The 26037-nt window shown below is 32.0% G+C and overlaps 1 protein-coding gene across 4 annotated transcripts in view; it reads right to left on the bottom strand.

The window, feature by feature from the left end:
* Positions 1 to 3048: 3048 nt before the first annotated feature.
* LOC148619393 (diacylglycerol kinase epsilon-like) overlaps positions 3049 to 26037 on the bottom strand; it is a 30497-nt gene continuing 7508 nt past the window's right edge. For 2 of the 4 annotated variants that reach the window (XM_088579246.1, XM_088579249.1), the window contains exons 7-10: positions 15094 to 15165; positions 13638 to 13768; positions 11271 to 11382; positions 3049 to 9828 (exon numbers count right to left, since the gene is read on the bottom strand). In XM_088579246.1, coding sequence (XP_088435372.1) covers positions 9688 to 9828; positions 11271 to 11382; positions 13638 to 13768; positions 15094 to 15165 — 456 coding nt within the window. In that variant the 3' untranslated portion in view covers positions 3049 to 9687. The remainder of the gene's footprint in view (positions 9829 to 11270; positions 11383 to 13637; positions 13769 to 15093; positions 15166 to 26037) is intronic. The other 2 variants (XM_088579247.1, XM_088579250.1) reach the window with 2 other exon arrangements.

The raw sequence follows: 26037 nt of genomic DNA on the forward strand, positions 1-26037 counted from the left end.
TTTTTTTATTATTGTCAATTAATTATACAAACTACCATGTCTTACTCTGACAAATGACATGATATGGTTCACCAAATACAAATTTTGGAAGCCTGAGGTTAACATTAGCTTATCGATGGCGACAAATACATGTCATTAATGCTTCGAAGACATCACTTTCTCCCTAAATAAATCCCCAAAATCTACAAAGCTATTGAAGACGATCCATGAAACCAAGTATTAAGCCACAGAGCTAGGAGCGACACCATACAATAGAAAAAAGATACGGGGTAACAACGAATATCTTCTTTTGGAGGCAAAAAAAAACGCGTTAAAAGTTAAAAACGAGCTAAAATTGGATAAGCAAGATTAAAGCCGGGAAAAATTGACCTAAGAATCCCTTACAAAATTCGTATAAAGTCGAAGGTGTTCTACAGTCATTCTAAGGACTGTAAAATGAAGAGGACAGACAAGATAAATCACTAGAACAGACAATGAAAGCGATAGTACAGTAACAAATGAAAACGGTGGGGTACTAACAATAAAAAGCTTTTTATGTCGTCGAGGAATGCCTAAGATCTCTTGAGTAAAGAGTTTCCAAGTGTTTAATATGTTGGTACTGTTCTTTACATTTGTTTTCTTTAATCCCAAGGTAAACTGAAGTTTAAGTAGAGATTTTAAAAGGAGCGTACGCCTACCGAGATTAATTAGGGTCGTAGATAAAAAATCTATTGTAAACAGAACAAGTACTTGAGCAAACGATCTGTTGGTTTGTGTTAAATCTATGATGCGTGTGTCTAAGGGTAAGTGATACCAGTGTTGGGTCAGTGCTTGCACGTCGTAATCTTGGGTTTCATGTTCATTGTTCTTCCAGTGTGATTGCACCTCTGATAAGATGCTTTACAATTGAAGAAAGCGATACCCCCACGAACTTGAAATAAAGTGCCAGTACATGGTTAGAAAGATAAAGAATTACATTGTGTTTGACGATCAAAGGGAAGGGGTTCTGGCTCATCAAACAAGACTCCCAAGTTTCTAATTTCTTTTCGTGTAAATTAAATCAAAGTAATAAATCAGCAGATTATTTGTTTTGTACCTGTTCTATACAATGGCTAAGAACAACATGGCACACGATCATTTGAATTTTTAAGATTAGAGAAAATGTTAATAAAAGAAAGAATGAATAATACTGAATATAACTATAGACCCAGATATACATGATTTCAGGTCTATAGCTCAACACACTATCAAGTATCCTAATAAAACGATTTAAAAAAAAAACGATAAAAACAATGTTATAAAGGAAAATTGGAGTTGGAGAGATAGAAAATAAAATCTTATTCACTAAAACTCTAAAGTTAATGCTTCGCAAAGCGCAGGTTGATACGTTCACAAGTGTCGAACAATGGACAGCTGGAACTAGTATGAACACAACATTCAAACTTAATACAGCTCATAATTTGTATTGTGATTAAATTTTTAATCCTGGGTAGAATGAAAGTGGTCATTGTTTAAAGAACTATAACTGTAAATTTTGGAATTTAGACACTGGGGAAACCAGCAAATTATTCAAAGTTGGACACAATTTTTATGTATGCCTCTCTTTTCGTCATTCAACTCCTAAAAATAATGGCCATTACTCTTTATATCCAAAACTTGTGGTGTGAAACTTAATAGTAAAATTTCACAGAGATCCATATAATTGCACTCAAATATTGTCCTGAAAGGATAGCTTTTTATATAGTTGTTTGCCACCTTTTCATTTGTGGTTGTGGTAATCACCCCAATTTATCATTCCTAGCCTAACTTAGGTTGTAAAAGACCTTGTGAAACAATACTCATTAACTTCGGAGGTACATACATCAATATTTTATCAAATGCTTGAATTTGGTCCTGTTTTTAACCCTTTTCTTCAACATTAAGGCATATAACTGCAAAAATCAATCAAAAGCAGGCCTATAATACCTATATGCTTCAAGTGATAACCCGAAAATCAATCCTACTTCCTTTGTTTTGTAATTTAACACTCTTGATTATATTTCATAGAGATCCATACACTTTTACTTAGTTGTATAGTTAAATTTCATGAAATGCTCATCTCGTTTGTTTCAGAGGGGTTTTAGCTATAACTCAAATATTCAATGCCAACCTTATTATTGTGGTTTGGATTCTTGTAAAAAAAAATAGTAAGGTCCACCAACTAATATTCAAGCTATTGAATGATCTTAATTTCATAAGACATCATTTGATTTTCTGTTGGGGGTGGGGGCTATGGATTTATTTGGGGATAAAAAGTTGGTTTCTGGAAAATGAGGGAAAAATAATTTGATTAATCACTGGAAAAAAAAATGTTTTAAATAAATTACATAAATCATGCTATCTATGTAGTTGTGAAATGACAAAAAGATCGTTTTCAAAGATGTTCAAATTTTATTTTTGATTGGCCCGTTGTTTTTGCTCAAGGGAAAAAATTTTGTTTCAAAAAAAATCCATAGTCCCCAGAGAATCAAATGGTTGCTGCCAAAAAACAAGAAAAAAAAAGACAGCCTTGACATGTCAAATTCATTGAAATCCGAAATTTCATGAAAATGGACTTATATCTTTAGTTTGGACACAAAAACAAAAACTATAGAGAAACAATGCTAATTAGGACCATTGAAACCAAGTGCGTAGTGTATTGTAAAAAAAAATGGGATTACACAACATCTAAGAGAAATAACTCTGTAAAATTCAGCAGCTAAACATTTTATTTTGTGACATTCTGATATCAAACCTGAAGTATCATAGTGATCAAAAGTGTGTGTTGATGAAGCAGCTTTATGTTCATTGAAATTGTTAAAATTCTTGAAATTTTGTATATATTGCTCCTTTTATCAAAGTAATACACTGAATAAAATTTCAAGAAATTTAAACGCATCAAATACATTTTTGAAATGGACAGGTAAGTGGACAGACTGACAGACAGAGTCATTATCCCATACTTGATGAACTAGGGTTGTGTAATTACCAAATACATCTTTAGTCTAGCTATCACAGAGAAAAGTAAAAATAAAAAAAAAACAACAAATATGAAGATCAAAATACTTTAATAAAATGTTTGTGTGTATTGCACTATGACAAATATAAAATATAAAATAAAGAAAATAGAATATTAGCTACCTTAAAGTATAAGCACTTCAAGTGGGACTTATAAATATAATAAGATAATATCTAATCATTACCATTTATCTGCCTTGCTCAAATAAACCCTACATCATACATATCTATCAACATGCACTATTTGCAGACACCAAGTCCTACACATTCAATTTTCACACCACAATTTCATGATCTGTTTTATTTACTTGAAAACAGATTATACTAATAATTAATCTTAGTTTTATAAAGAAAAGAAAACAGCCTTGACATGTCACACTCATTAAAAAAAAAATTCATGAAAAATGAAATATTTCTTAAGTATGGACCCAAAACAAAACTCAACAGGAAAAAAGTTAATTAAGACCATTAAAACCAAGTATGTGGTGCATTGTCAAAAAAAAAAACTGGATAAATTTTACTTTAAAAAGATAACACAAGTTCATGACAGACTGTGTGCAGTTAATCAAATATAGATCTATTTGTAAGTTTTAACAATGAGACACATTTTCCTTTTTCAATTAACAGTCTCCTGTTGTTTTCTCATAAATCACAGTTACTAAGATGTTCCACAATATCACTGTTTACCATTGCAAAGCCAAATACCTTTTTCTTTCAATTTTGGTTTCTAAGATTTACCATTCATAGCTAGAAATAATGTTTACTGAAATGAAAACAACAATTTAGAGATAGGGCAATCACATCAAATAAAATAGGGTATCAGTACCTTAGACAAAGACATAGATCTCAGAGAAATCTACACTAAAAGACTGTTTATAGAACATCTAGTATAGAATTAAATCAAAGCGCTGATGGCATTGAACCTTGGAAGTCATGGGATATTTATTGGGATATATAATCAGCTGATAGTAATTTGTTCTTTCTGTATATCCAAAAAGATTAATTATTTTCAACTGGATCAGCGCTTTCACCACTACTAGAACGGCACACCCACACAATACCAATGATTCAACATTTCAATTTAATTTTTCATTTTTTTTTTCATTTCATCTTTTTCTCTTTTTATTTCTCAATGTGTAATCTTGACAACCCATTCTTATTTTAAACATAGCCAATCACGTGGAATCCATATATGAATATTATAGACATTAATAAAATATAGCTCAAACTTCTATATATGTATTAGATTTTTTTCCTTAACAATCAATCATGTAAAATACAATTTCAATCGTGTACTGTACAAACGGCAATGTATTTATATGAAATAATCAATTTGATACATTTTAATATTCATCCACCAGATCTCTTTCGCAATGGAAGTACTTTTAATTAAGGCGGTTATCAACCGGAAGTCCTTTTGATTGACATCAGATAGTTTTAAGACTCATAAGTCACATGACTTCCATGTAAAAATCATATCATTTTTGCAAATTTTAATCAAATGCTCTGCACAGCACACTTGATATAAATCGAAGGGGCCAAATCTAAAAACCTGGATCAGACGAAGTTTTATATTTTAGACTCTTTGGACATCAATGTGAATTAATTTGAATATGGGATCCAATATTAAAATCTAAAATGTACTGTAACATTAAGCATTTGAAAGAATTCAGTCACAGCAGAAATCAATTGAATTATAATCTCAGACCATAACTTGGACATCTATAAAAGTAGGCCCAAAAAATCTATAAACAGAGTATATTTCAACATACAAAAGATATTGACACTTAAAAAATTCAATTGAAATAAGTCAAGAAATAAAAAAATACTGTCGAGAACACGCTCACATAGTACCCCACACAATCTATCATTTGATACTCAGAAATAAATCCCTTGCAATAAAATTAAAACATTCAAAGCTTTTAAATTTACCAACACTGCATCGAAGTTTCTAAAAATCCCCATAAATAATGAAGGCTGTAATTAAGGTATAAAAATTCAGAAAAATGTGAATAATATTAATTAAAAAACAAGGATGTATGGATTAAAGTTTTGATGTGAACAGACAGCAGGAAGTAATCACTGTGTTGTATCAGGAAACATTGTCAATTAAAACTTTAAAAGTCATTATAATCATATATTTGTTTTATCATACTTTTAAATCAGTGTCACAACATTTTAAATAACATTTTAGGAAACAAACCTTCAATAAAAGTTACTGGTATGTTAAATGCAAGAACAATCTCAAGATAAAGTGGACAAACATATCAAATTATTTGCTTTAAAAACCCTAATACTAGTATATAACACTATATTGGAATAAACCAAGAAAAATGAATTCTACACTTAGAGTCAACATTATGTTATGTCACCAGTATAATTTTAGCTAAATATGAAAATAAACAGAATCATAATTGTTGATAACGTTTCTTTCCAGTCTTTGTATAAAATCAAAGCAATAGTTAACGAGAAAGCTGCAGCATCTATATGAACAAAGATAAATGACAGGCCATAAACAGGAAGCAGGAAACTGTAAATAAACAAGAGGCTCCCAGGAGCCTGAATTGCTCACCTGGTTAAATGTTTGCCTATCAAGGGTAACAACTATAACAAGGAATTGTCTGATAATTTTGACTCATGAAGACTTCGGTAGGACTTATCATAAGGATCATTTCATTAATTAAAAGTTTCTATCTATTTATTATAGATTTCAAGATATTGGCTAAAACTGCTAAAACATAATTTCTTTTTTTGCCTTTCAAGGGTAATAACTCTAATAAGGAGTCTTCTGACAACTTTGATCCCCCCCCCTTCTGCAATTTTTTGTACGCCTTATAATAAGGATCCTTTTGGCAATTGAAAGAATTTGGCTAAACCCAACAGTTTTGGTAATATATAAGAAAAACTTGACTGACCCCATTCTTCTATTTTTAGTAACAGCAGCAATGTTTTTCAACACATCAAAAACCCCAGGTGAGCGGATAAAGAGAGTGAAAGCAGGGAGCTCTAACAGTTCAAGTATTAGTACTTCTGTGATTGGTCAACTCAAAATAACAATTCAACAGTTTTAGCAATAAATTAATACATTCAATATACATACATGTGAACCTACTGAAATGAGAACCTTTCTACAGTTATAACGTGGGAACAGAAAATCTACTGCTTTCTGAACTTCCAAAAATTAAACAAACTTCATTTATAAGGTTTTCCATTAACTTCACACATAATTCACTTGTTATGCTACGAGAAAAAAAAAAAAAAACGCCGATAGAAAAAAACCTCCAGTTTTCAAACCAAATCTCATGCTGAAAAATGACAAACCTCCAGTTTTGAAGGAACCACTTTATCCCATGTATGAATATACAAATTAATTTACCACATCTAATGAAAAAGATTTTAATAATAAATTAGAACTAAGAATAGGTCATTTCTACAGATATTTAAAAATATCATGCATCAGTCTCAGCTAAAAAATGATACAAAGCTTAAAAAACTTAGATAATCTTTCACAATATTTAACTGACATTGTTTATTTTAACTGACATTGTTTATTTTTAAACTTCTCTACCCTCATATGTCATACTATTATTAGCAAAGATAACTGTTAACTATGGAGAATTTAGTCCATGAAATGATTTAATTGCTGTAAATTCATAAATTAATTAAATAGATAATAAATTAAGACAAAAATGTGATTTTAAAGTCTGTTACTTTGAAAAAAATCCTATTTTAGTGTTATAATTTATTAAATAAGGGAAGTTTAAATCTTAAAAACAAATGTATACCCAAAAATATTCAGTTGATATAAGACATAGTACCAAAGTCATCCCTTAAATTCATAAGAAACATTAAACAATAGAGAGTTTCACACACAAAATAATCTATCATACTGAAGCTCAAGATCAAATTTGAAAGCTTCCTGGAAATTTTCACTTCAATTTTTTTTTATCATTCAAATACAGGGTTACAAGCTCGTCCTTTCAAAAAATAAATACTGATTACTAATATTTTTTTTGCATTATTATTCTGACTTAAAGAAAGAAAAACCAATGAAATACAATTTGAGGACAATCTGGACAAGTCTAGAATGTGGATGGTGATACAAAAAACTGCTCTGTCTGTCATAAGTCTTTATGGGTCTGAAGGCCTCAAGACAATCACAGCATTTGTATTTTAAAATTGGATTTCTAAAACTATAATATCATGCTCAGCTATTATATAAAATGACATGACTGGTATTGTGCATTATCAAAATGAAAAAAAAAAATTACATGTTTGATTGCCTTAGTTAGTATATTTCTATTGAAACATTTTTGTTTTCACACTACATGTACCACACAATCTGGCAATCATAATACATGTACTTCAATATCAGCTAAAAAATACTGAAGTATCAAAATAGAAAAATATATAACAGCTATGACAATCCTTAGGTAATTAAATGAGACAGATACAGAAATATTTACAATTTAAGCAATATTTGTCATTCCCACAAACATTGATACATTTGGTAGATTAGTAGAAGACTTTGTAAACATTAAATTGTTATTGTGGTCTTTGTTATATCAGTAACGGGGCTAGTGAAAGTGGAATGTTAATATACCTGTCTGTCATATATCTGTCTCCTGACTTTTAATCAATGGCTATGCCATTCATGTAAACTTCTTGTATGGAATAATACAACAAAAATGCCATAATTTTAAATGTGAAATCAAAGCACAAATTTCTTTAGTAGTTGTACAGGTTTCATCAGCATACTTTAGACATTATAAATATATTACATTCAAACCCAGTATACAGACAGTAAGTACCATAGACTTGACATGTCATATAACATAGGACAATGGAGAAGATAGGTTAACATTCAGCTATCTCATTATTTTGTCATAAGTCTTCTGATTGGCTGATTCTATGTGGCAACCGAGATTATGTTGTATAAACTAATTTGATGTTGTGATTAAATCAACATAAAATTGTCTTGAGTCTCCTGACCTAAATAATATGGAGCAATTCTTACTCATGTCTTTAATCCATAAGATATTTGAATGAAAACCCTTTTGGAAAAAAGTATTACTCATCATTTAAAAAAATTGACATATTAAAAAGGAAAAAGAAAAAAAAGATACATGTAGAAAAATTATCAGTCAAAGCGTATATATGTATATAGACTATAAAATTTAACAATTGAGGTATGTGTGAGTTGTGTTAAGGTAAAACACATTCACAAATAAAATCTAGTCATTCCACTGTAAATATTGCTACAGGAAAAAATGACTATGATATAATATTTTGATTTTCAGCGTCTTGATCTCAAAACTGATTACATAATTCATGAGCTCCTAAGAATGGATTAACAATGTACATGATGTAATTAAAGCAGAAACATTCTTTCAAAAGTGAATTGAAAAATGAGTTGCAGGCAAGCTTCATGAGTATATATAAGGATAGATAACTATCTGGAATTCGTATACAAATAAACAGCTTTGATGAGTGAAACATGATATGACTGCAGCCAGCTGAACTCTGTTCACTTGGGGCAAATGTTGACACAATATTAGTTTTTGGCTTACTTTAACATAGGGACTTTAAGTTCATTATGGAAAAAGCAACTGGTTTGCAATACAATATTGCACTGTATTTTTAAGTTTAAGTAAAAAGTTTTGCTTTGAAAATTATGGATTTGGCCCTTTTGACCCCTTGTTACTCAAAATGGGTGAGAAATATTCAAAAACTGATTAAAAAATGCAAGTATGGACTTCCAGAAGGATTCTAATAAAAACTATAAATGTATTAATTTTCGCGGATTCCGTCAAGTCAACATATTGGCAGGTTTCAAAGTATAATTAGTGTTTTATGTGTTAAAATCAATTTCGCAGGTACTTATTTTCACACTTATCTGTCCACCACAAAAATAGTGAAAATCAGAACACCGCGAAATTAATACTTTTACAGTACCTAACATCTGATTGAAAAGTGCACACAGGGATTTCGATCAGGAATCCATTAAAAATATTCAAAATTGGACCAAATTTAGAAAGTTGTTTTTTTAGGTTGGCCCTGCTATTGACTGAAAATGTTAAATGCTATTATAAATCTGATAAGTATTCTCAACACAGTATTTTGAAAAAAAGTACAGACAAAACTGAAGGAGAAATATACCTCCTACATCAATTTTAAATAAATATCTATTTCACCCCTTTTGGCCTTTTATAATGGTAGGGGCCAGTGAAAAATGGTAAAGTCTAAAGGAACAGGAAGTTGATTTCAGACAGCACCCAGAATGATCTAGAATGTATACCCCATCTATATAAAGCTACACACATAATTTGAAATCAATTTATCCATTGGGAGCTGAGATAACTGCCACAAAATTTGAATGGACCAGGTGATTCCAATATACAATCCACTAGTTGAGTGGAGGCATAATAATATGCATCAAATAGAGAAACTTAAACATCTGAAAGTTATATCCCACTTCAAAATTAACACATCCTTTCATCTAAAAAATACACATACACATGACATCTACACATCAACAACATATCACTAACAAGATTACCATAACACACACAAACTAGAAATAAACTTGTTGGAAATGAACAAGTTGACAAACTTATCAACTATGGCTGAAAGACATAAAACTGCCCAACAATACGCTATGATACTAACAAATCAGCCACTGATATTTTTCCTGCCACATCTTGACAGCAGACGAACAGTACTATGATGTGATACTTCTATATCAACAGGTGAGGACTGTTCCCAAGGTTCTCCATCTACCTGCATTGGTACCTTACCATTTAATATGGTTATCTATGAAATAAACAACAACAAATTAAAGGCTTTACAGGCACTGCTTGATATGATAGCAGAGGTTGAATCATGAAATAGACACAACTTTGAAATTTTTAAAAAGACCAACCAATATCAAAGTTAATGCATGAAACCAAGTGTCTAAGGACATGGATATAATAACTAAACAATGATATAAATTTTGTGGTCATATACAATTTTTTTTTTAAAACTATGTTAAAGGACATGATTTAAAAAGCTCTACCTTTCTTGTTTTTAAATCCTACAGCTTAAAAATAAACAAGAGGCCCCCAGGAGCCCGAATCGCTCACCTGGTTGAATTTTGCCTTTCAAGGGCAATAAATTAAACAAGAAGTTGTCCAACAATTTTGACTCAAGAAAACTTTGATAGGACTTATCATAAGGATCATTTCAGTAAATGAAAGTCCAAAATCTATCACAGTTTTCAAGACATTGGCTGAAAACTGTAAAAAAAAAACCCTGTCATTTTCCCCTGTCAAGGGCAATAACTCTTATAAGAAGGCGTCTGACAAATTATGCCTGAAGACTTTTGTAGTCCTAAAAATAAGGATCATTTCAGCTATTGAAAAAATTTGGCTAAACCTAACTGTTTTGGAGATATATGCGAAAAACTACTGTCTGACCCCTATTTATAGTAACAGTGGTCATGTTTTTCCACAGATCAAAAAACCCCACTTCAATTCTATGCAGGATACCAAAGGAACACTTATACCAAGTTTGGTTCCATAGGTCAAGTAGTTTCAGAGGAGAAGAGTTTTGAAAAATTGTTAACGATGACAACGATGCCAAGTGATGGCAATAGCTTACATGGCTTTCAGCCAAGTGAGCTAAAAAGTGGGAGGGAAAATAAAGAAAAACAAAAAGAAGATCCCTTCTGAAATGACAAACATTGTACCCAATTTTTTAAGGGTACCTTAAGAACTTACGTAGCTAGAACTAAGAACCCACTGAGATTTACCCGAACTTGAAACACTTAACACATTAAGTTCAATTATCGTCCTTCCAAAACATGCAGCTATAATTAATTTGTTTTGTAGCCACCTAGATATGATCCCTAGCTTTCATATCAAGTTTAGGCAAAATCCATTGTAGAAGAAAACATCATTTATGGTAGATTATCTCCTTTTCGGAGAATCCAGCAATACTTACCTTTTTTCATGCACATTTAGATATGATACCAAACCTACATATAAAATTTAATCAAATTCCATTGAATGGTTTTGGAGGAGTTGCGCTTGGACAAATCTCTATATACCAGTACCCAAGGCTTTGTGGGAGGTATAATTACTCTTCAGCAATCTGACATGTGCACCTTGTACTAAATTCATGTCTTACTGAGCCCTCATTGTAAACCTATCTATATTAAGACAAAATTGTTAATAAGCATAAAAATAATGATAATTCTGTTCTTAAAATTTTACCTTGACCCTCCTTGCTTGCCCTAAGCGTAATGGTTGAGCCAGTCCAACTTGTAACTGAGCAATATGGAATGATGAATATAACCCCATAACTTCTAGCAAACCATCACTATAACTAAAAAGGAAAAAATAACTATACGCCATCATTATATCGAAAACAGGGTAATATAAATCATCATTAAAAATGAAACAGAGAAATATATATAAACCATCAATATTAATAAAACAGAAATATAATCAATTTTAATTAGAAATAGAAGAACTAAAATGAGAGTATTCTTGTCATATTTTATAATGGAAAACACAAATAAATCACTAAATTGTCAACTACTAAGAAAAAAAAATGACCAGATTTGCCAGTGGCAGTTCTTTGTTTTTTATCAAAATTTGGGCAAATATGAGCAAATAATAGCCAGGACCTCAAAAGTTCCAGATTTGCCCCTGTTGGACAGTTATCATCATGTATCAACACCGGACTTGAGCTGACATTTTTCATCCCAGTGGGGTTGTTTATCTCTTTGACATATATTCACCATATCCATTCTCCTTATATCTGGTAGCATAGGTCTTAGTATATTACAGTTAAATTAACTACACTTGACCCAAAAGTCAAACATTAATTTGACGCAGTGCAGAGTGTTCCTTAAGTCAACATAAATACACCCTTAGATCTTTATATGATTCCATCAAACATTTCTTTTAAAATGAGGGATGTAACAAAATAACTTAAGTCTTGAAATTAGAGCACTATTTCATACAAGTTGTTTACAATTGACAAAGATAAATCTTTTTGGAATTTCAGCACCTAATTTTTTCACATAAATTAAGCTGTACTGGCAGTTCACAACAGTATAATTATGGCAGAGATGTTAAACTTAAAATCTGATAAGCACTTATACAAAATCTACTGAAATGTCTTGTTCAATAATAAACTCAATCTTACTTGCAAAAACATTTAATATTATAAGAGTATTTAATTGTACATTTTCCCATCCAGTATTTGTGAGAACCAGAAAGTTTTCAGATTCCAGTGAGAATAGAAAGTGGTTGAAGTGATCAATGTTTACAAGTTGTTTCTCCTTAAACCTCAAATTCTAAACTCTTGTGACATTAATTTGTTTATAGAACAATTTTATAGGAGGTATCTTATTTTATCACTCAACATCCTATAAAATCTGTAAGGTCTGCTGGTAATTATTTTTTTCCCTTTGTTTACAATCATGCTGGAATGAAAATTGACATTTGTTGTGTAGAATTTCAGTGTTATTTTGGGTGTTAACATGATTTTTGTTCTAACTGATATAAATCTGCTTTTCTTCATGTTTGCAACTAGAAAAACAAAACCAGCCTAAACACAAGCCTTCCCTAAATACCTTAGAAATATAATCATTGAGGCAACCACCCTAACCACTGGTGAGCAAGCTCTCTAAACATCCTAAATGTCTTTACGACATAATCATTGAGACTACCCCTGAAACATTCTAAATACCTTTATAAAAGAATCATTGAACCAGTATAAGAGGTTATGATTTACCCTAAATAACCTAAATAACTGAACAATAGAATCATTGAGCAATTTACTCTAAATATCTTAGATAACTGAAAGGTAAAGGTAAAGGTGAATTTCATTTACCGTCTGCTTTTACACAAGCATGCACAAGCTTTTACACAAGCATGCACAAGTCAACAATTAATATAAGCTCTGTACAGCTTTTTAACCAACAGCGATGTTTATGAACGTTTGGTTAATGTGAGCTTCACACATGGGTGTCAGGCTTGTGGGGGAGGAAAGCCTGATATTCTAGACTGGAAAATTGGTGAAACGCCCCAGCTAGGGTAGGTGCTTGGAAACCTGAACACATGTGGGAATGTCCCATGAATAATAGAATCACTTAGACATTTACTCTTAATATCCTAAAATAACTGAACAATAGAATCATTGAGTCATTTGCCCTAAATATAATAAGTAACTGAACAATAGAATCGTTGTGTCATTTACCCTAAATATCCTTAATAACTGAACTTTAGAATCATTGAGTCATTTACCCTAAATATCCTAAATAACTGAACATTAGAGTCATTGAGTCATTTACCCTAAATAACTGAACAATAGAATCACTGAGTCATTTGGCCTAAATATCCTAAGTAAAAAAGGATATTAACTGAACAATAGAATCATTGAGTCATTTACCCTAAATATCCTAAATAACTGAACAATATAATCATTGAGCCCTCTCTCTCCTAAATAAATAATGGTAGTTCAATAAGGAAACAAAACCTTTGAAAACAGACCCTTGAAGTAAATCTTTATATCATGAAATGATGTTGTTCAAGGAAGATACTTAAGTCTGTGCATCCTAATTTCCTTACCTTGGTACTGTAAGCCTGCCATTTTCTGTTTCTGAGCCCCAGGGCTGACAGCCCCCTCCCCAGCTGGGTATGTTGAGAACAACAACACCTTCCAGATCAGGTAAAGACACCACTCTACCATCCATCTCTAACTGTAATCAAATTTAGTACTAACTGATCATGCACCAAAATTTGTACATTTTTATCTGAGTTATAGCAGACAAAACTATAAAAACAGAGAGGAATGCTCACTAATTTGATACCTCAGTGCCCCCAATTTATAACATACACCTTTTGAACTCTAATTTGGTTTGATTCAAAATCTAAAATAGGAGTACACATCCTTCATTACTGGTATTCAATAATATTCAGTGAAAGTTTCATTAACTCAAATCAATGGTGAAGGAGGAGTAGTGGATAAGAGAAAGGTACCCAAGTACAGAAGGACAGACACACCTATCACTATAAACCTCCCATTTGCAAGCAAGGGGTGTAAAAATGAGAAATTGAGATGCATTTAATTTTCTAACCTAAAATGGAATAATTCATTTTGGATAGGGAACAGGTAAATATTTACTTTTATTTAATTATTTATCATCCGAAAAATTGTAAAACAGAATATTGATTTGAAAACATTTCCCCTGATATTATATAGGCCAGATTATCTATGGAGTTGTTGCACAAGTTTAACTCAAATAATGAGACACTTGTAATCCTTGTCAAAAGGAACCATTATTATTTCTTTCTAAGGTTTTTAAGATAGACATAAAGATTGATTTATAGTCAGAAAATCACTACATTTTTAAACAAATAAATTCAAGTAATTCAAACATGGAAAATTTTAAAATTAATAAAAATCAAAAGGAAGCTCCCATCACAAAAATTAGAGTTAGCTTACTTGAGCTATTGTGCAAAGCGTAATCAATGCAACCTGCTAAACCATAAAATGTCCCATCTATAAAGATGGGTGTATAGAAACATGTATCCAGCCACTCATCGGCACAGAAAGATGGGTGTATAGAAACATATCCAGCCACTCATTGGCACAGAAAGATGGGTGTATAGAAACATGTATCCAGCAACTCATTGGCACAGAAAGATGGGTGTATAGAAACATATATCCAGCCACTCACTTGCACAGAAAGATGGGTGTATAGAAACATATATCCAGCCACTCATTGGCACAGAAAGATGGGTGTATAGAAACATGTATCCAGCCACTCATTGGCACAGAAAGATGGGTGTATAGAAACACATATCCAGCCACTCATTGACACAGAAAGATGGGTGTATAGAAACATATATCCAGCCACTCATTGGCACAAAAAAATGGGTGTATAGAAACATATATCCAGCTACTCATTGGCACAAAAAAATGGGTGTATAGAAACATATATCCAGCCACTCATTGGCACAAAGAGCAACAAAACATAGTATCAGGATTTACTTGTCTATTTATTTAAAACACCTACAGTACCTTAATTTTCTTCTGAAGATTACAGCATTCCCTTCCAACAACATCTTTTGTTCCAAATGCTAAATAACACATCTGAAAAAATAAAAAAAAAACCTGAACACTGGAAAAAGCGAGTCTGTTGCCCATTATTGTAATTGTTACTTATATTATTATTAAGTTCATAACTTCTTTAGACCTACATTCAATGTTTTATAACCATTTTTGACCAATATATGTTATGTCCTGTTTATAGGTTAATTAAAGATCGTTTTTTGTAATGTTGTTCGCGACTTCTTGAACTCAATATTTCAGTACTAAATAAATTTGATTTTCTAATCTAAAATGGAATCATTCACTTTGGATAGGGAACAGGTAAATATTTACATTTTTAAGTCACCAATATTGTTAGCGACTTCTTGCACTCATAATTTCAGTACTGTACATTCCCATATGATTTGCATAATTATATATTAGTACACCATGTTATGCTGCTGATCAGTGCTGTAGAACTGTCAATTCTAGCTTCATACAAGATAAAAATGTACCTCTTAATTACTATATATGTACATGTATTCTACATATGTTTTTTACTTGTATGAGAGAAGGAAGTTAACATTAAAAGATGAAATGATCTTATGGCATTGAACTTTCAGCTTTTTTGGAGATATATGCAAAAATCTGCTGTCTGACCCCTATGTTCTATTTTTAGTAACAGCGGCCATGTTTTTCAATGAACCAAAAATCCCCACATCAGTTCTATTCAGGTTACCCCAAGGAACATTCATAATAAGTTTGGTTCTAATCAGTCAAGCAGTTTCAGAGGAGAAGAGTTTTGTATAATTGTTAACGACGACTATGGATGACGACAGACGACAAGTAATGGCAATAGCTCACATGGCTTTCGCCAGGTGAGCTAAAAAGGAATACACTTATTTTGCTTGTATTGTACATATGTACAATATGTCAAAAGATGTGAAATGGAAAAGATTATGAATGTATATTATCAATCAACTTAAAATGTTCAAATTTCAGCTCAATAAAATATGCGATTTTTAAAATTCTGAACCAAGTCCATACATTGACAAAAATTACTGATTGTGGGAGTTAGGTTTAGTAAACCACTGAATTTGCCTGGATGTTGAAAGCAAGCCAAATCAGTGGCATAGAATATTTGACGATTAGCAACTTTGAAAACTTCAAACTTTGATTTAATATTCTATCAAGTTGTGCAATATAACCAAAGTATATGCTTCATGAATTATGAAGCTGTTTATAAACAAGTGTTAACTGTCAGTTAGTTGGTTATACAGCATAACATAAAACAGTCCGTTATAATTCCTAATTGATTTGAGTTTAAATTCAGATTGATTCCCAATCAAAGCATTGTTTAGTTTTGGGTTATTTGAATTTGGGACTGTTTTTCATAATGATGTCACAGTAAAAAATTAGTTTATACAAAATAACTTATGTTGCTTCAATAGAGCCAACCAAACAGAATGCTTATTACAAAGCACATTAAACTATGAACTTATCAACAGATGTTTCACATCTTATTAATTTGATAAACAAACATTATGGTTTTGAACATAGAACAGATTTAACAACTTTTTTATCATTTAAAAAATGCCATAGCATTTGATAAGACATCTCTTGCTTAAAACATCTGCCATCTGTCTCTAACTTCTGGAAACAAACTATAAATGTATATACATGTACTTCACCTATACTATATAAATGTATATACATGTACTTCACCTATACTATATAAATGTATATACATGTACTTCACCTATACTATATAAATGTATATACATGTACTTCACCTATACTATATAAAATGTATATACATGTACTTCACCTATACTATATAAATGTATATACATGTACTTCACCTATACTATATAAAATGTAAGTAACAGCTAATCATTTCTCTAGGTACAAAATCACAGTATAATAATTCAAGGTCCACTCATGACAAACAGACAAACAGAGAGACAAATGGACTGATCACAGTATACTACCTGCTCCAGGATAGACAGATGGACTGATTACTATACACAAGCCTGCTCAAGGATAGACAGATGGACTGATTACTGTATACCAGCCTGCTCAAGGATTGACAGATGGACTGATCGGGCATTTTCCTTTTGTGCCAAAATTGAGGCCTTTTGCACCACCACTCTTTTGTGCCAGTTCTCCTTTTGCAACAGTACTCCTTTTGCACCAGTTTACTTTTTGATTTTCTTAGGACGAGCAATACTTAATCCATTATAAAATAGAAGAACTAATAAACCATTTACATATAAGTTATCCAGTTACAATCAAATTAAAATGAAAATAAAATATTAAATAATTATAATAAATAATTTATATTTGGATTTTACTCTGGATACATTTTTAAGTATATATGTATTTTTATGTTTTTTTTTCTTAAATTCATTTAAAATTAATTTTTTTTTTTATTTTATTATCATTTTACTTTAGATTTTTACTTCTATGATACTTAATTTCCTTGTTTGTATTTGGTGCAAAGACGGTTTTTTTCTGGCTTTAAAGGACTACATGGAAAAATATTTTTTGGCGCAATTTAACTACGATTTTATATCCAATTGGCACAAAAGGACGATGCCTGACTGATCACTATATACCAGCCGGCTCAAGATTAGACAGATTGTCTGATCACTATATACCAGCTTGCTCAAGGATAGACAGATTGACTGATCACTGTATACCAGCCTGCTCAAGGATAGACAGCTCAAGATTAGACAGATTGTCTGATCACTATATACCAGCTTGCTCAAAGATAGACAGATTGACTGATCACTGTATATCAGCCTGCTCAAGGATAGACAGATTGACTGATTACTATACACCAGCCTTCTCAAGGATAGACTGATGGATTGATCACAATACACCAGCCTGCTCAAGGATAGACAAATCTGATCACTGTATACCAGCCTGCTCAAGGAAAAACAGATGGACTGATTACTATACACCGGCCTTCTCAAGGATAGACAGATGGACTGATCACAGTATACCAGCCTGCTCAAGGATAGACAGATGGACTGATCACTTTAACTACCAGCCTAATTGGTATTGACAGATAAAACAGCCTGCTCCTGGATGGGTGGATGATTAGTTACTACATTCAAGCCTGTTTCAAGATAAACAGATGGACTGATGACTATAAACCAGTCTGCTTCAAGATAGACAGATCATTTTATAACAACCTACTTCAAGATAGACAGATGGATTGATTACTTTTTACCATCCTGTTGCAAGATAAAGAGATGAACACAGCACTACATTCCAGCCTGCTTTAAGGTGAATAGATGGATTGACCACTTTATACAAACCTGCTTCAAAATACACAGATTGATTGATCAATATTGACCAGCTAACTGATCACTTTATACCACCCAGTTTCAAGATATATGGATCACTACATTTCAGCCTGCTTCATAATTGACAGGTGGACTGATCACTATGTATCAGTTTACTTGGAGATAGACAGAAGGACTGAACACTAATACCAGCCTAGATAGAGATATAAACTGATTATTACATTTCAGTCATTACAGTCACTACATTAACAGTGCTTGAGCCAAACTGGTCATAAAAAGTTTAGAGTAGGCCCAAAAAATAGGATAAGTAGGGTAGCAGGAAACTTGCATATAATCAAGACAGGTGGACAGATCATTACCAGTCTAATAACCAGTTTAAGATAAACAGATATACTGATCACTAAATACAACAACACTTCAAGATAGACAGATGGACTAATCACTAAATACAACAATGCTTCAAGATAGACAGATGGACTGATCACTAAATACAGCAATGCTTCAAGATAGACAGATGGATTGATCAATATATACCAGCCTACTTCAAGATAGACAGATGGACTGATCACTAAATACAGCAAAGCTTCAAGGTAGACAGATGGATTGGCCAATATATACCAGCCAGCTTCAAGATAGACAGATGGTCTGATCACTAAATACAACAATGCTTCAAGATAGACAGATGGACTGATCACTAAATACAACAATGCCTCAATATAGACAAATAGACTGATCACTAAATATAACAAAGCCTCAAGATAGACAGATGGACTGATCACTAAATACAACAATGGCTCAAGATCGACAAATGGACTAAATACAACAATGCTTCAAGATAGACAGATGGACTGATCACTAAATACAACTATGCCTCAAGATAGACAGACAGACTGATCACTTTACACCAGCCTCTTCAAGATAGATGGACAGGTCGCTTTATACAACAATGCTTCAAGATAGACAGATATACTGATCAATATATACTATCTGTTCAAGAAGACTTTGTTAGGACTATCATAAGGATCATTTAAGCAATTTAAAGTTTCTTTCTATCTATTACAGTTTTCAGGATATTGGCTGAAAACTGTTAAAAAAAACAAACAAACAAAAAACATCATTTTTCATCTTTCAAGGGAAATAACTCTTACAAGGAGTCAGCTGACAACTTTGATCTCTGAAGATTTGAAGACTTTGAAGATCTTATAATATAGGTCATTTCAGCAATTGAATTAATTTTGCCAAACCTAACAGTTTTGGAGATATATGCAATAATAACTGTCTGACCCCTTTGTTCTATTTTTAGTAATGGTGACCAAATTTTTCATCAGATCAAAAATCCCCACATCAGTTATATGTAGGATACCCCAAGGAACATTCACACCAAGTTTGGTTCCAATTGGTCGAGTAGTGTCAGAGGAGAAGAGTTTTGAAAGAAATAACATCAAAAATAGCAACAAAATGTCACAAAAGAGCAATAACTCCACCAAGGCTTAACAGATTAACATGAACATTTGACCATAGATAGATCTCATCATGCTGAACACTTTTGCCTCGTGTCAGAATTTGGCTAAAGCAAGAGGTTTTGGAGATATATGCAAAGGACTACTGTCAGACCCCTATGTTCTATTTTTAGTAATGGCAGCCATACTTTTTGACAGATCAAAAGTCCCCAAACCAGTCCTATGTAGGATACCCTAAGGTACATTCATACCAAGAGTTTGGTTCTAATTGGTCAAGTAGTGTCAGAGGAGAAGATTTTTGAAAGAAATAACATTAAAAATAGCAAAAAAATGTTGAAAAAGGGCAGTAACTCCATCATGGCATAATAGATTAAAATGAAAATTTGACCATAGATAGATCTCATCATGCTGAACACTTTTACCTCATGTAACAATTTGGCTAAACCTAATGGTTTTGGATATATATGCCAAAAACTACTTCTATTTTTAGTAACGGCAGCCATGTTTTTCGTTGATGACAACGATGACAATGCACACCAAGTAATTGCAATAACTCACATGGCCATCGGCCAGGTGAGCTAAAAAGGCATAAAATAAAAAATACCTGGATCTGTACCCATGAACAAAAAATAGATGGAAAGATAGACAATGTTAAAACCATTTATAAAAACAAACCAAATGATTTATAATAAATAGTTCATTTGTAAACATTCTTTTGTTCAAATTTGCAGTGACCTTAGAGAAAACACCATGAGTTCAAGGATAGTGCTAATTTTCTTCAATTGCTTGTTTAATTATTTAAACAAATATGAAGTATGGACAGATGAGTAGAGGGTCTATAAAGATTTTATCACCTGTCAGTATCTCATGCTTGGTATGGTGTGTTTTATGTACTAACAACACATGCACAGTGATCCTACAGTGTTAGAAAACATGGTATAGTAATTATCTAGAATCATTCTGGGTGTTGGTCTTCATAAAAAACAGATTCCAAGACAATTAACATCATATTTACTTGGAGAACAGCTGTGATGAGACTGACATGACAGGTTTTACTTTATACAGGTACTTGTCCTCATACAGTGGTGGAATTTATAATTGTTCAAGCAGCTTTAACATACCTAAATTATGTTCATTAAAAATAAGGTTCAAAGGTCATTAGAGGTAGAAACAATATAAACTGGTAAAAATTAGACAAATTATTTTATGACAAAATCTCCTTTAACAGGTATCTAAATTAAAAATGATTTTTATGTATCATAATGACAAATAAAATGCTATGTACAGTTCAGCTAAATACTGCCATAGAATCCTGAAGATGGGACAAATATGGACTCAACGTTTTAACTTGATATAATTCTTAATTTTGATTGTGATTACCGGTAAATGTTTAACACAGAATAAATTTTGATAAAAATGAAAGTTGTGAAATAACTTAAATGCTTGGAATGAAACTTATAACAGATTATGTGGACAATGTGATGTCTATATATTCCTGAGTCTTGCTTCTGGGGGTATGATAAATAATAAAGACCTGTACCATGAGCGCATGATATGCCTGTCTGCTGAAAGCGTTTTTCAGTTAGGGCACAAAAACTGAAAAACCATCCTGCTTTTTTATGAAAAAGTGACAAAAAATGAAAACTAGGAGCCTGTGACCTTGAATACAAAGTTTTGTGGTCTTGGCTGAAAGCATCTTTTAATGAAGGAAAACCACCCTGTTTTTCTTTTTTATGAAAAAGTGCCAAAAATCGAAAACATGAAATCCAAACTTTATAGAAAACAAAAGGGAGCCTATGACCATGGATACAATGAATATTCTCAAGTTTCATGGCAATTGCTGAAAGCATTATTCAGTTATATTAGAGTGTGATTTTTTCTTTTTTCACCATTCACCCTACTTTTTTTAAATGCAAAAAGTCCTGACATCATTATAAATAAATGATTCATCAAAGTTTCATGGACATTGCTTTAAGTAATTTCGATTTATAGTATGAAAACAGAAAATTAACTTTTGTACCAAGAAAGTCCCCTAAATCAATAAATTGTTTTAAAGGGCACTATATGATACAACCGCAGAGGTCAAACCCTGAACAGTTGGAACAAGTGTGGACACACAATTCATGCTTGATACAGCTTTGAAGTTTGATTGTGATAAGACCTTTGACAAAGGATGAGAATTTAACCTGAAATAAAGTGGCCCCTGTTTGGCCCATAAATCTTAAATGATTCCAATGACATGGGGGAAAGGCACATTTACTCAAGTTGTAGTATATAGGCATCAGGAAAATGCTTGTTTCTGGCTCTAAATGTCTAATATGGGTCAAGTCACAACCTCTTTATCTAAATAAATTCCAGGCTTCCTTTGATGGCATGACACTCTGTCTAACAATTCCAAAGAGATCCATTTTCTAATAGTCAACTTATTGTCCAGACTTCAGGAAAATGTTTGTATCTAGCCCCTTATTGGCCCCTCACTCATAAACGATTCAAATAAAAAAAAAACCCAAGTCAACCTCAGCATGACTTAAGTGCCAGTGGTATAGAATGGTTTTGAACAATATCATAAACACCCATATGCTTTTACAGAGTTATAGAGTTAAGTTCTACAAATGCTTGTTTTGGTCCCTTTTGGACTCATAATTCTAAAACGGTTCAGGGCATTACCTCTAATTTCAATACCAAACTTTCTTTTGTAATTTGGAACGTTTAATGTTTTAACTTTCTTTTGTAAAAAACAACTAAATAATACTTGAGTTATTACATGAAAACCAAGTGTCTACAGGAGATGACTGCATATACTGACCACAGTTTTCTTTTGTATGGTATAAAAACAAAAAAAAATATAATTTATAAAAATTGAAAGTGAGCTCACATCAAAAGAAAGAAACAATTAATCTAATTTATATAACAACCCACAATCCTCACCTAGTGATTCAAGTTACAACTCCCAAAATGAATGTCAGCCTTCCTTTAGTAGTATGGTTCCTTGTGGTAAAAAAATCATAAAGATCTATTTACTTAGAGTCAAGATATTGTCCAGATATCTTGAAAAAGCTTTGTTTTTTGACCCCCTACTTACTAAATGTTCCAACTGACAACCCCAAAAATCAATCCCAGCTTTTCTTTAGTGGTAAGGCACCTTGTGGTATAATTTAATAAAGATCCTTACATTTATACTAAAGTTCTTGTCTGGTAGCCAAATTTTCTATGGATGCAAGACAATGATGATGACAACATGAAACCATTGTTTGTGGTTCATAAAAATAAGGGATTTTCCAATACTTGCACAACAACTTGAAAACACTTCCAGCAATTCTCATGAAATTTCTTTGATCTGTTTATTTCAATTAATGTAAGCTCCCGTTTGATTTTCATACACTTTGGAATATACTTTGTTAAAGTAATAGGACTTAATTCATATATAAATGTGGAAATTTTTCCTCTTCAGACTATAACTTAAAAAATCAATTCCACCAATGGCAATGACATTACAAAATGTTTACCAATATTATCTTTGATTAAAGCTTTCAATTATTATCATACCCTCCAAGTCTTATGGAAAATAACTTATTTGACCACTTCCATTCTGGTCAAAATCTTATCATACTGATGATGAGATAAGCATGAACATCATATTGATGTGAAATTTTGTATTTGGTTGTGAGACTGTACATGGTAGAGTGAAAGCAAGAAAATACTTAATCAGCTTTTGTAACTATGATGATTTAGGTGAAATAATAGTATATAAAAAATATTAAAAGCTTTCCCTTTATCTATAAAAATTCTGAGGTAAAACTGCCTTTTCAAATATAGAGACACAATTATACAGGGGTTGTTTAAATATAATTTTAATTTAATTTATTCAATAATATCTGTGAGAAAGAGCCAGAGACTACAAATGTCATTTTTAATACTAAGGGCAATAACTCATGTTTTTCATATCAACTTACTGACAATATTGCAGAGAGCAGAATGTTGTCTGAAAATGTCAGCTCCATTGGAACTGGATGTATTCTTTTTACGTTACTTTTCTCACATTTATTGTCCATTTATATTAAACCAATAGTACAGGCAGAAACAAACTTGTTGACAGTTTGAACCACCTAACAGGCCTAAATACATTGTAAGGCAGGCCAGCAAGAAAAGATAATGGCATGATAACTTGAAAAAAATTATTCAAAGGGCACAAAATTGTGAAACAATATAAGATTCTGAACAGAATGAAATTTGTCAGAGTACTTGAAGTTTTCAAAACATTTCAGTATTGGTATACATTTAACTGTTATTTCAGGCCTCTTTTTGTATCTAATATCTAATTCTTAAATATTAAGGCCACAACACTTTTTATTCAACAAAATATTCCTTTTGTGGTAGGAAGCCTTGTAGTACATTTTCATACTGATCCTTATACATTTTCTAAAATTTTAGTCCGAACAATGAAAATGCTTGTTTCTGGTCACATTTTTTTTGCCCTTAATTCCTAAATGGTTTCAGTTAAAACCATCTAAGCTAATTGCCAGCATTTCTTTTTCGGTATGGCCCCTTGTAGAACAATTTCAGAGATCCATTCATTTTTACTTGAGTAATTATTTGCAAATCATGAAAATGCTTGAAACTGGCCACTTATCCCTCAAATGCTTCAGTCATAACCCAAAAAATCAATGCCTGCCTTCCTTTTATGAGATGGCACCATATAGTACAATAAGACATCCAAGTTAATGTCTAAACAACATGAATGCTTGTCTTTGGCCACTTTTTGGTTCCTTATTCCTAAATCTTTTAAGTAAAAACGTCAGAAATTTGTAATTCATCTAGATATTCAGTGCTGTGCCTCAAATGAATAGAAAATGTCTGACATCATTTGGCTTCTGCGATATCATAAGTTTTAGTCAGTAGGTCAGAGTTGTCTTTCTTTTTACAAAATAATGCATGGTTAAAATAGGTGCATCACTGGATGTTTTGTTAAAGGGGCACCATAGATGTTGAGCAGATAACTCAAATTGTACGTTCATCTAATCTACACAAAGGGATACAAAGAAACTGTGTGGCACTTTGATGAGAAAAAGGAAACATCCCCTAAACGAAATCTTCAATGTTTTAGAGAATTTAGACTAGAAGAAATGTGCAATGGAAACTGAATGAAGAAAGGTTATAAAAAAAAGTATTAGACTTTGGTAACCTAACCTAATAGGTTAATTCGCAGAGTACAGCATGATACAAAGGCAGTGCTTGAGCTCTGAACAGATGGGACAAATGTGGACACATTTTTAGTTTTTGACACACCTAAGCATAGGGACATATTGGTCTTTATGGACACTGGTTTGGACACAATTAAGACCAAAGTTTGAAAATTAACTAAAATTTTTCAAAATCGTATCAAAAATAAAAAGAAAAAAATTGGGGTGTGGCACCTTTGACCTCCTTTTACTCAAAAATGGTAAGAGATATCTGAAATCAGATTGAAAATTGCAGGCAGGAATTTTTACTAGGACTCCAATAAGACAAATATTCAAAATGGGACCAGTAATGAAAGTTATTTTTTGGGGGGCATGACGCAACTTTGTACCCTTTCACTCCAAAATGGTTACAGATAAGCCCATTCTGTAAAAAAATTCAAAAAAGAATTTCAAAAGGAACAGATTGACATCTGAATCATAAAAATCTGATCAACAATATCAAGCTTTTTCTATCAATTCTAACGATAACACCTACATTCCCCCTTTTAGCCCTTTATTTCCAAAAGGGGTGGGGCAAAAACCTATAAAACTATAGGGCCCTCCACTATTTCCTAGAATCAATGTGTTAAAATTTTAAAAAGACAGGAGAAGATTTTCTCAGGTTTTTGTTAATAAACTTAAGTAAACGGATGCCAACAATGAAGATGTTGACAACATCTACAGGGTGATACCATTACATGATTGAAAAATTTGTTTGTGGTCATAAAAAAAGTGAAAAAAGTGAGTAGTGACACAGAACTGTTAATGATTATTCATTTGAAATGAACTTGCTTTTGAGACATTTATTTTTATTACTTATTATTTTTTTGGATTTCTTGCCCTTAAAGTTTAATTGTTCATTGCTTGGCATTTGATGGATGACTTTCTCATTGGCAATCAAGCCACATCTCCTTTTCTTTATTTTTCTTAATCTAAAGATTT

The sequence above is a fragment of the Perna viridis genome, chromosome 4 (assembly GCF_037379345.1).
Source record: "Perna viridis isolate PV_CMFRI_1.1 ecotype Kerala chromosome 4, ASM3737934v1, whole genome shotgun sequence".
NCBI lineage: Eukaryota > Metazoa > Mollusca > Bivalvia > Mytilida > Mytilidae > Perna > Perna viridis.